Genomic DNA, 12,538 nt, shown 5'->3' with positions numbered 1-12,538 from the left:
AATAAAATCTTTTCTTAAAAAATGAAAACTTGAAAAGTGATGAAAAATCCAATGTTGGAAGAAAAGAAGCTATCAGGAGTTAAAATTGATAGCAAAACTAAAGAAGTGAGTGATCATCTTATCCAGAGCAGGAGACAGAGCTTCTGCTGGTCCTATGGCCAGGTCCCACTTCCAGGCTCACCTCCATTGCTCATATGGCAAAATGTACTTAACTCCTCCCTCCATGTTGGGGCTGGATTTCACGTTAAATAGCATTCCCCAGACTCTGTTGGATTTGCCAGCTATAAACTGCACCTCAGAGCATCATTCCTACAGGTGTTAGAGTGCAGTCCAGTAGTGCCAGGAACTTCTTCAGCCTTACAGTTTCTCCCAGAACTGTAAACTGTAGCACTGGCAGGGGACAGAGGTAGGTGGTCTTCGCTCCTCCCTTACCACAGGAGATCTTCCCAGCCAGCTACTTCCTCTCCAGTTGGTTCACACTGTATCTCATTGCCTGAGGATGGAAGAGAAGCCCCACATCTTTTGGGGGGGAAAGGCAGATCTATACAGGGATGTCGACGGTGTGGTACTAGAGAGATTCCTGATTTCCCAATCTTGTCCTGAGTAGCCTGTCACTGACAAAGAACCAGAAACAGTGTTTGCTTAGAAGTAATTTCATGTTTGTATCTTTTGGTTGTCATGTGTTTATCCACAAGTATTTCCTGACTTCCCCCCTGTGTTGGGCAGAGGCAGCAATGGGATGGTGGGTGGAGTCCAGAAGTAAAAGCTGGTCCCACCCGGTGCCCGATGAGCTCACTTTTAGCTGGCCCAAATCCTTTCAGAGCTCCCGCCCCGAGCAGGCTCCCAAGCCCAGGACTGTTTATTTCTTGGGTGGACAAGATAGTCTTCAGATGGTCTTCTGGGAAGTTCATCCTCCTCCCTCAGCCACAGATAAGGAATTCTGTGCTTGGAAAATACATGCCTTTGAGAATATGCTGGGGGCAGAGGAAGGAGGGAATATTTTCAAAGGGATGTGTGTTGGGGCCACACCTGTGTCAGCAGGGCATGAAGGGCTTCAGAGCCCAAGAAACAGAAGGAGGCAAGAAGTAAGCAGCCAGCACCACCAGTTCAGCATGCTTCTCAAAACAGTCTCCAGGGCAGCCCAGGTGGCTCAGCAGTTTCTCTCCTGGAGACCTGGGATAGAGTCCCACATCGGGCTCCCTGCATGGAGCCTGCTTCTCCCTCTGCCTGTGTCTCTGCCTGTGTGTATGTGTGTGTCTCATGAATAAATAAAATCTTAAAAAAAAAAAAAAAAAAAGACAGTCTCCAGATCCTTCTACCAGGTCATCCTGCATGTTTGTTGTTGGAGGGGCCCCTGGGGTCAGGATTACAGTGTATTGGGAGGGGCAGAGGATTAAATAGAAGAATGGAATTTCCCTTTGATAAGGAGAAGCCAACGTTTATGAAATCAGTTGAGTTGTTGTTGTTGTTGTTGTTGTTGCAGTTCCTATGGTTTCCTTTTCTCCCCAAATATAATTTTTTTACTGACAAATTGCGTAACAGGACATTAACATTCACAGAGCGTACAAATTATCATCTGATTATTTTTAGAACCAGTTTATCAACTGTTTGAGGTAAGAACTTTTGTTGGATCTGATTACAGATCTCTGACCAGAGCCACAGTTCTTTGAAACAGAAAAAAAAAAACTGCCACCAAAAAAAAAAAAAAACAAAAAAACGGCCACCTTGCTATACATTAAAAGTGAAATCTGCTTTATATTTTCTCACTCCCTACTTTTTTAAGGAGGGTAGAAATTTTGGGAGAAAGAGGGAGCATCTGGGAGACTTCAGAACAGTTACATCTATCTGCAAACTTTTCTTGACCTACTGGTGTCAGAGAACTCAGAGCCTCTTCAATATGTGAAAGAGAAATTTAATCATTTGTTCATTCATTGATTCATCTGAGGCAGAGGGAACATGTCAGGCAGAATGGAGAAACTTTCTCCGAGTCACAGTGGCAAGTGACCACCACAGTGGCATTGTCAATATCATTGCCACTTACACAGTATCCCAGTAAATGACTTATCCCATAGCAGTGATACTATTCTCTTCCGTTTGGCCTTTTCAATCCTGGGAAGGATTTTTCACCCATCATGAGTGCCGATTGCTACTTAGAACAACTTTGCTGTGACCACTGGGGCTTTGACTTCCCCTAGAACTATCTCTACGGAGCCAAGGAAATGCTGCCTTTGGGCAGGCACATTTACTCCCTCTTGCCTATTTTACTTTGGCAAGTTCAGCACAAAATCAGGCTATCTGGATTTATGACTTAACAGTGAAGGCCAGGAGCTTTTGGCTGAACACTAGATGAAGGGGTTGACTTAGGATTAGGGCCTGTGGTGTACAAAAACAAGCGCCACTAAACACTAGAGTCACACATTCAGCACAACGAAGTGTTTACACCGTGAGGAGCACAGATGAGCTAAGACAGTGGTTCCTGAATAGCAGCACCAGTGTCACCTGGGAATTTGTTAGAAATGTGATCTGGGGGGGGGCCCTGCCCCAGACCTAACTGAATCAGGACCTCTGCAAAAGAAGCACACTAACGTCTGAGAAACCCCTGGTCTGAGGTAGCAGCACCACCGCCCTTCTGGAAATATGCACAGTGACTAGGGTGCCAGGCAAAACTGCCCTCTATTTTAATTGTTATTTTCCGATCTGTCTCTCTCTGCTGAGTACTTAGAGTTAAATTCACCTAAATTAAATGCTCTTATGGTGCAACTCCACTGTATCCATAATTATGTGGCAATGATATCATCCCACATTTTCTCCCACAATGTCCTTATTAAGGCTGTTTAGATTAACACGCATCTTTTAAGATTATGTTGATTTTTTAAAAGAAATTTTAACAAATCTGCATGAGTAGCTCAGAAAATCAAAGATAAATGACCCACAGGCCTGCCTTTTGAGGATATGCTCTCCTCTGGGGCAAAGATACACTTCCCTAAATGATAAAACAGAATTTTTTTTTTAATTTTTATTTATTTATGATAGTCACACACAGATAGAGAGAGAGGCAGAGACACAGGCAGAGGGAGAAGCAGGCTCCATGCACCGGGAGCCCGACGTGGGACTCGATCCCGGGTCTCCAGGATCGCGCCCTGGGCCAAAGGCAGGCGCCAAACCGCTGCGCCACCCAGGGATCCCCTATAAAACAGAATTTTTGACAAAGGATGCTGTCCCTGCTCAGAATACGTGCTGCTTTTAAATCCTCTTTCAGCAGCCTCGTTGATGTTAGCACCCTACCTTGGTTGGTTAGGGAGTGGCAACTTTGAAATTCAGTTAATTTAGCAATCACTGTTCAGGCTGCAGACATAACACTGAAATCTGCAACTTGCCAAAGAACCAAGGACTGCTAGAATAACACAAGTGAGATTACCAGAGGGAATTGTGTGAATGGACCACTGTGCTCCTTCACACAGACACTCTGCTCGCTGCCCCGAGGGACTCGGCTGAGTCCCTGTGGTTCCTCCGTAGGAGACCTCTGTTCAGGGTAGTCATGCTGTCCAAACAGATCACACTCAGGAAACTGTTACCAGCTTCCCCAAAAATGCAGTTCCCTTATGCTGGTCCCTGGTGACACTTTCACAATCAAGCTATAACCAAACGATACTATGGCAAATTTTTCTTAAAGCCAGATGTCTTTAAAGAACTGCCCTTTTGGGGCACTGGGTATCTCAGTGGTTGAGCATCCGCTGGCTCTGGTCGTGATTCCAGGGCCCTGGAATCGAGTCCCACTGCAGGGAGCCTGCTTATCCCTCTGACCATGTCTCTGCCTCTCTCTATGTCTCTCATGAATAAATAAATAAAATCTTAAAAAAAAAAAAAAAGAATTGCCCTTTTATGATGACACTGTGGATTTACTACCGGTTTTGGTGTTGAGATGGCCCTTCTTTCATGAAATAATAAAGATGATGGGTTTTTAACATCCTTCCTGGACAAGATAAAAAGTTGGCAATGTGTACCAGTCTGTCACAGTGTTTTTGACATTTTCTTGATCTTTGGATTCCAAACTTGGGAACTACTTCTCCGTTGAACCAGGACTTAGCACAGCAGGAGGTATTGCCCTTCCAAGTGAAGCCAGCCAGTTAGCCATTCCTTTGAAGGCTAAAAACATGCCTGCTCTAAAGAAACAAAAAGTTAATTTCAAAAACAAAATAAAATATAAGGTTTAAAATCAGCCCTACATTCTTGAGTTACTAAAATGACTGCACTGGTGAGAAAGTCCAAAGACTTTCCAAACAAGGAGGACTAGAAGAAACTCCCAATTAATAAATTTATAAAATTTGTCTAATTTATGAAAAGATGGGGCCACTAAAGGAGGGACTCGATTCTTTCATTGGAACACTTGGCTTTCCAAGAAAGATCAGAAAGAAGAAAAATCCAAAGCAATCACAATTGAAATTGCAAACAGAAATGTTATCTTCCAGAGAAGAGAAGTTCTAAACCTCACACTGAGGAACCCCATCCAAGAACCAGCTTCAGTTTTTTGCATGCTGTCACTGCCGGAAATGGAAATAAATTTCCCCAGGTTGATCTAGACTTTGAAATGCATTTGGTAGTGCAGGACACAAAACAGTGCTCAGCCAGGAGGAAGTCTTGGTTGTGAGAACCATTTGGCCAACTGTCTATCAGCTGTGGGGTGCAGAGCCAGTAAAGCAGTAGCTGTCAAGCCCAGGGTAATCACACTAGAATCACCCGGTGCTTTAAAACCAGACTTGCCCCAGACATGCGGTAAAGGGTCCCCTACCATTGTTTTTCTAAAGCTCTAGTCACTAGAGCTGCTTATGTGAAAATATTTGTTACCTCTAACTCCAGCCTCAAGAGCCCCTGGAGGCACAAGGAAGGCACAGGGGGAGAGGGGCTCTGTGGTCCCCACATTTGTGGGAACTCCGTAAGAATAGAGTCCTGGTCTTTCTGATGTCTCATGGCTACATCCTAGACTGAGAACAGAACCTGGACCTTCTGAGCCACAGTTGAGGCCAGAGGCCTTTATTCTAGGGCTTATTCATTCTTTTGAATTCTTGGTGGTTTTCCCTCCTTTGATGTCTATTTGTAAGAGAAAAGAAGTGAAGTACCAGGCTGGAATCAAGTGTGCTCTGCTGAGGACTGCAGACCCCTACTTCCCCACCCATTAACCCTACGGACCCCTGTGAAAGTCGTGTCTTAGGAGCATGGTTCTCAGCTGGGGTACGTAGCAGAATTAGCTGTGGGCTTCTTAAGACTACAGGTGTCTGTGCCCACCTCAAGCCACCTGACTCCAAATATGCAGGCGTGGGATTCAGGTCCGTGTGGTTTTAATAAGCTCTAGTTATGTAGCATCACTTGAGGGTGGTGGTTTTAAAGCATCTGATCTGGCGGCGGCAGCAGCAGCATCACCTGGGAGCTTATTAGAAATGCAAACTCAGCCTCTTCCCCAGATCTCCTGAATCAGACGCTTTGAGGGTGAGGCAGCAGTCTGTGGGTTAGCAAGCCCTCCAGGTGATTCTAGGCACACTCCAGTTTGAGAAACTCTGCTTAGGTCATCTCTTTGGGTCTCAGTGCACAAAAAGGTGCTTTTTGGGTTTTTTTCCTTAAGCAGCAGTTAGGAAAAAATGTCTAAATGAATGTTATTTGATAATTTCCTAGCTTATAGCTCTGACCTAACTGCTCCTCTGCTGATAATTCAGCAAATGAATTCACAGGTCACTCTTTGTCTCTTAACTTCCCCTGGAGCATTTGCCCCTTGCTCCACTAGTCAGCCACCTCTGGGAAGCCTGCAGGGCCCATCTTCAACTTTATTCCCTACTGAAAGCTTTTATTTTGTCTTTTCCCTGTAGAAAATAAGTGCCTGTCACATTTATTTTGGTCCTTCTTAATGGCTTATGTATTCTCTTTACCTCCCATCCCCTGCAACCTTGGGCAAGTAACTTAACCTGTTTCCTCATCTGTAAAATGGAAATAGTACTAGCACCAACTGCTTTAATTAAATGCATTAACTCTTGTTGAGGTGCTTAGAATAGTACTCAAGTGTCAGCTAAAAGTAATTATTATTCCTAACATTAAATAATGGACATACAACATTCTGTAGTGCCCGGCACATAAATATAGCTTTCCTCACTAACAATTTTAGGGCACTAAGCATTTGGCACTTTTGGTAGTTGTGTTTATCCTCTTGTTAGCTGTAAAGCTTTTTGATAGCAAGTAATTTTTCTTTCTCAACTCTGAATCTCTCTCCAAGAGTACCTAATATATGCTCAGTAAATGCTTATGGAATTGTACTGCATTCCAAAGTCCAGGTAGGCTAAGAATTTCCATAGGAGCCCTTCCTAAGCCTGACTCCATCTTCCTTTTCTTTGGGGGGAGTGCCTTCATCCCCTGGGTTCATGATAATATCATCCTTCCTCGAGGCCCTAGAGGAGGCAAATGTGTCTGGGTACCTGGCTCTTGAGTCCAGTGAACAATGCCCTCTGCCTGAAATCTCTTTCAGATAACAGGTTCCTCTGAAAATTATCCAGAATGGCCTAGACAGTCTTCCTGTTTTTAATTACATTCTAAAGAGCAGATCTCTGAGCCATGTTTCTGACTCCTTGCCAAACAAATGAAATTCCTTTTTAAGGCAGTGTTGTCTTGAGGCAGCGGTGGGTGGGAAGGAGAGGGAAGTGGTACCTGAAGACCACGTGGTGCGAGGGTCTCATTACTAAATTGTAGTCAGATGGGTTTTTAGGCATCGAAAATAAAGGCATCAACTTGGTGACACAAGTTGAGGATCCCAACTGCCTGGGGCTTCCCTGCTGCTTTGTAAAGATGAGTGTCCTCATACTTGAACTGACTCTGAATTAAGAGCAGAGGTATGTCTGTAACCACAGCTGGCAGATGGTGGATAGTGTCTTCCATGGGACCCAGTCATATTAGAGCTTGAGCCCCCACTTAGCCTTTTGAGGCAAACTTCTTTTTGTAACAATTTGATGTGTAATGTGAATAGTCCATATTTTTAAATCCTGGATTATTGCAAGTTTATAAGATTTTGCAATTTCAAGTAAGTGTTTTTATTACCATAATCTTTCACATTTCTATTACATATATGATAGTTTTTTCTAGAAGTCAGTAGTGTTCACCAAGTTATGAGATACTTAAATTTCAGCAAGACCTTTGATGAAGTCTATCCTGATGTTCTTGCAGATGAAATTCTAGGCACAGAATGATCAAGGTAGGAGGATTTATAACTGATCATGAGTCGGTAAGAGTTTGGAGTGGGCAGGTCAGGGGAACGGTGGGGGTGGGCAGGGAGCTGCCTCTGACACTCACTGATGTCCTCTGTCCTCCAACTGGCCCAGTTCACAGTTTCAGTAATTATTTGATTGCAGGCATTTATGACATGCTTGTCACACTGAGGTTTACACAACTTCTGTTGGATGATGGATGTGTTCTGTGGAGCATATCTGGGTTTGGGGACATACCCAAGACCCCTCCCCCAGTCAGTTGCCAGTGTCACCTGTTTTACTCTCTCACTACTTTCTCAAATCCATCTTCTCCCTATCCCTTCCTTACTTCAGAGCCTCATCATTTCTCCCCTAGACTACTGCCTGACTTTGTTGCTTGTAGTAATCCATCAGTGGCATTCCCTAGCCTCCAGAAGAATGCCCAGGCTCCTTCACATGGCCTAGGAGGTTCTGAATGTCCTGGCCACCATACTTCTCTGGACTCGTCTCCTACTATTCCCCACCTCGAACTCCATGCTGTAATGATATCAGACTGCCTGTAGTTCCCCACACCGTCCATTCTGGTTCATTCCTATGGTCCTTTGCTCTGCCTTTGGTGGCTCCAACACATTCTCCCTTCCCTTCCCCTTGAAGACTCAGATTATCATTTACACCACAGTATTGGAATTACCTGGTCATTCCTTTCTCACTCTCAAACTAGACTATAAACTCCTCAAGCAGTGTTCTTATTTTACTTAGTGCCCTTCACGCAGTAAGTAGGCAATAAGTGTTTTTTGATCAGAAGTAAAAATACAAAAAGATCTTGGCAACCTAAAAGGGAGACCATAAAACTTAAGAGATAAACTATACCAGTGGTTCTACTTGGGCTTAAAACAAACAAACAAAAAAAAACAGGTCCCAATCTAAGTACTGAGTGCAAGGTGGGAGAAAGATGACTCACCACCTTCAGTAGACCATGTAAAAAAAGAAAGGCTGTGGTTTTAGTTAACTTTAAGGTCCGTGAGTCAACAGTGTGATGCAACTACTATAACCTAGTGTCAGAACAGGGAAAGTCATCGTCCTGTGGTCATACCACATGGGAGAGTCATGTCCATTCTATGGCGTCAGACTTTGAGAGAGGTAGAGCACGTCCAAAGGAGGGCAGCTAGAAGAGTGAGAGAAGACGAACCCCACCATATGGGGAGTAGTTGAAGGAAGTAGGGGTGTCTCCTCTGGGGAAGACAGGGGCTCTGATGCCTGAAGGGCTCATGGAGAACCTCAAAATGCCAAATTAGGCCAGTGAGTAGAAAGTCTCAAAAGAACTCAGTGACACTTGGATCTACTAACAGTGCAATAGTCTGTCTTATGAGCTCTGAGTCACTGTAGGAGTGGATCAGGAGCCTCCGAGGAAAGGTGCTGCAGAGGAATCTGAGCCCCTAAAGGAAGTTTGGACTAGATGTGCTTTTATCCTGCTCAACTCTGAGGCTTAATAATTCAGGAGGTCCCTGAGTCCATAATACTGAATATTGGGAAGGGGTGCCAGGAGCACATTCTCTGATCCAGGAGCCTTTTGTCCCTCTGGGGGAGACATTATGAATTACCCAAACAGAAATTGCTTCTGGGCAAAGGTAATAAGTGACTAGCCCACTTAGGTTCAGACTTGTGGCTCATGTCTTCAGACTTCTGAACATAGATGGGCTAGTCACTTATTACATCATTCCTGTGAAATCTATCCAAGAATGGCGCCTGGTAGTCCACCCCGTGTACTCAGAGCCTTGCATTCTCCATTATCCTTTTGTGGAACTTTGAATAAAGTGATTACCTCTTTTCCTTTACTTTTTTGTTTTCTTTTTTAGCTGTGGAGTGTCTTGGCTTCTGGGAGGATGTCAGAAGGATCATCTCAGGATCAGAGCTGATAACGGGATTCACCTATACCTTCACGGTGCCAGGCCTGCCCCAGTACCTCCAGAGTCTCACCAAACTAGCCATCACCACAGCGGCAGTGGCGGCCCAGGCTGGAGAGCAGGCAGGGAACATTCCCATATCCTTCTCTCAGCTGTTGGAGTCTTCCTTCCCTGAAGTGCGCCTGCTGACATTAGAAGCCCTGCTGGAAAGGTTCTCAACAGCAGCCTTGGGATTAGGAGAGAAGGGGCTGCCACCTTTGCAGCGGAATATGGGGGAGACATTCTTGATGTTGGCTGTGAAGGAAAATCACCCGGAATGCTTCTGCAAGGTAAAGTCTCTGGCGTACTGACCGTCCCCTTCACCATAACAAGATCACCTAGACAGGATTGGGTTGGGCTTCTCCAGGAGCAATAGGAAGAAGGTACAACATCCAGTGGGCAAGAATGCTCTTCATATAGTGTTTGTCATGGCCTCATGCATGGAAGGGCACTAAAAAAGTGATAACGATGGTAATGATGATGGCAGTAAGCCAAGACAGAGATTGAGAGGAAGCCACTCAGTGCTGTAAGAAATGCAGCATTGAAAATTGGCTATAGACTGTGGCAGAGGGTAGTCTTTGTCAGTGTGGCTATTTGGGGACAGATGGCCACCTAGAAAGGAAAGGAAAGGGCACTGACCTAGCAATCAGGGCATCTAGACTCTGATCTCAGGTCACCTAGGTCCCTTGGGTGTGTCACTGCTCTACCCTGTCTTGGTCTCCCAAAAATAGTAAGGGAGAAATAAGAAGTCCGTGAAGCTTTTTGAAAGATAGACCCCCTTATTGGTATAAGTGATGATTATTTGGCTTTGGAGACTTTTTCCTGAATTTTTTTTTTTTTAACACACAGATATTGAAAATTCTCCATTGCATGGACCCCAGTGAGTGGCTTTCCCACATGCAGCGCTGTATCCACCTCACCCCAAAGGAGTTCCTGATCTGGACAATGGATATTGCTTCCAATGAAAGGTTTGCCCCTGTATTCCATGTGCAACCTCAGTGTGACATGTGCTCCATCCCAGCAGTCACTTACATAATGAACTTGAGCACAGTCCTCCCCTAAGGGCTTGGGTTCTGGGTTTCCTTCTGAATCTCATGAGCATGTTCTAAGCTCAAGCCGTAGAATGATGTCAGAGTTTCACATTAATAACCAAATGGTAATTACCTCTGGAGGCATTTGTATGGCCATGAGGTGAGCATTTCCACCTTTCACGATGGAATGGATTACAGACTATCTGCAAAAACCCATCCATATATAAAGTATATTTGGGTTTATTTTTTGTGTGTTTTGGCTTACTTTGTCTAGGTCTGAAGTTCAAAGTGTAGCTCTGAGACTTGCCTCCAGAGTGATTGCCCACCACCTACAGATGTGTGAGGAGGTAAGGCTGATTTGGCCTCTGGCCTAGGGTCTGGGTTTTTGCGCTCTTCTTCACTGGGAAGGTGTCGACAAAGGTGAACTGTCTCAGCAAGCAGAATCACTGAGGCATGTATGCGCAGCTTCTACAAAAATGTTATTCTTTTTGGTTTTTCACTTTGGGTATAACTTATGTAAAATTTTCTGAGTCAGCATTTCTTTTTTCTTGTCCTGGGCATACCTGATTTGAATCCGTGAGGGTAACACAACCTCCTCTCCTACAACACATCGACACCCACACTCACACATTCACACACATGCCCAAACCCTTTTTTTTTTTTTTCCTATTTAAAGATTTTAGTTATTTATTAGAGAGAGAGTGAGTAAGAGAGCACAAGTTGGGAGAGGGGCAGAGGGAGAAACAGTCTCCCTCACTGAGGAGGGAGCCCAACACGGGGCCCAATCCCAGGACTGCAGGTTCATGATCTGAGCAGAAGGCAGCTGCTTAATGGACTGAGCCACCCAGGTACCCCTAGACCCTTTTTTTAAAGAACAAGTGAGCAAGTCACTAGGATTGCATCCTGGCCAACTAAGTATGAAAATACATCCCTAAGGGTTAACTATTTCCCCAGAACATGGCCTAGCTGACTTTGGATGGAGGCCCAGATGTGCTTTATCTCTCTTACATGTCCTTTAGGGGAGAGGTGGAACGAGAGTAACCAAAACAGCTTCCTAGGAAGATGCCCTAAGACAACTACATGTATACTTAGGGGCATATGAGAAAGCTGCCGTCAGAGAATTATTAAAAGTAGAAGGCAGTCGATACTACAGTAAAATTACCTGAAGCTCCTGGTTACATGTGACCATACTATCATAGTGGCAGCATAACATCGCAGATTCCAGTTCCTTATGGTAAAGTGGCATAGCCAGAGGTGCAGGAGATCAGATGGACAGGGATGGAGGGACAGTGTCGTGAGTGAGAAGGAGCTTTAGATCATGACTAGGAAAGAGGCCCAAGAAATCCAGAGGAGGAAGGGAGTGTAGGCATGCTAAGGAGAAGACTTCACAGAGGAGGTCGTTGAGTTCAGAAAGCAGGGACTGGGCAGAGGGGACAAAGGGTGAGAACTAAGCAGATCCATGGTTTCCTTGGGTCATTCAGAGACACGCCAGGAGGCCAAAGCTTGCTGGTCACTAGGAGAAACAAAGAGCAAAAAAAAAAGTCAGTGGTATGTATTGGGGGCTTAAAGGGGAGAGGTTTGTAGGAAGGGAGAGGATTTGCTGGAAAAAACTACAGCCCAGAGGGAAAAAAATTCTAAGCAAATAGTCACAGGGCAGCCTATCCCATCTGCCAAAAGACATCGTTCTCATCTACAGGCGTCTACGTTTTCATCTACTACTAACCAGTAGTCATGTGCTTCTTAAAGGCAGTACTTGATACTCGAATGAAACATTTGATAAAATTGGGAGATTTCCAGGGAGAGAAAAATTAGCAAAACCATAGAAAAACACATGAAGGAAGTTCCCAGAGAGACCTGGGTTTTTTTGTACATTAGGAGTCAGCCTCTTCCTCAAGGTCTAAGATGCTCATCAGTTTAGTTCCACAGAAGCCCATTAACAGTTATTTTGAACAGTTAAAGAGACTTCTTTTTTTTTTTTAAGATTTTATTTATTTATTCATGAAAGACACAGAGAGAGACAGAGACAGAGATACAGGCAGAGGGAGAAGCAGTTCCATGACGGGAGCCTGATGCGGGACTCGATCTCAGGACTCCAGCATCACGCCCTGAGCCAAAGGCAGGCACCAAACCACTGAGCCACCCAGGGATCCCAAGAGGCTTCTTTAATCGGGGAAGTAAAGTATATTTTGAACAATAATCCCATTTCTAGAATACATAGAAAACCAGGGTTTAAAAGATGGAGACAATCCAAATGTCCATCAGCTGATGAATGGGTGAACAAAATGTGGTTGTCCATTCAATAAAATATTATTCAGTCACAAAAAAGCAATGAAGTGCTGATATA

General features: G+C 44.5%; 1 protein-coding gene and 1 long non-coding RNA gene across 4 annotated transcripts in view; one reads left to right on the top strand and one right to left on the bottom strand.

Moving 5' to 3' along the window:
• The window catches only part of THADA (THADA armadillo repeat containing), a 327,437-nt gene that overhangs the window by 258,867 nt on the left and 56,032 nt on the right, over positions 1-12,538 (top strand). The window contains 3 exon segments of the mRNA NM_001109959.1: positions 9,077-9,453; positions 10,013-10,131; positions 10,469-10,541. Of these exon segments, the coding sequence (NP_001103429.1) occupies positions 9,077-9,453; positions 10,013-10,131; positions 10,469-10,541 (569 nt within the window).
• The window catches only part of LOC106559410, a 62,793-nt gene continuing 61,239 nt past the window's right edge, over positions 10,985-12,538 (bottom strand). For all 3 annotated transcript variants that reach the window (XR_005365810.1, XR_005365812.1, XR_005365811.1), the window contains one exon: positions 10,985-11,707. This is a non-coding gene — a long non-coding RNA (uncharacterized LOC106559410). The remainder of the gene's footprint in view (positions 11,708-12,538) is intronic.

Source organism: Canis lupus, chromosome 10 (assembly GCF_011100685.1).
Source record: "Canis lupus familiaris isolate Mischka breed German Shepherd chromosome 10, alternate assembly UU_Cfam_GSD_1.0, whole genome shotgun sequence".
NCBI lineage: Eukaryota > Metazoa > Chordata > Mammalia > Carnivora > Canidae > Canis > Canis lupus.
This window is presented reverse-complemented; position numbering and strand designations above follow the sequence as displayed.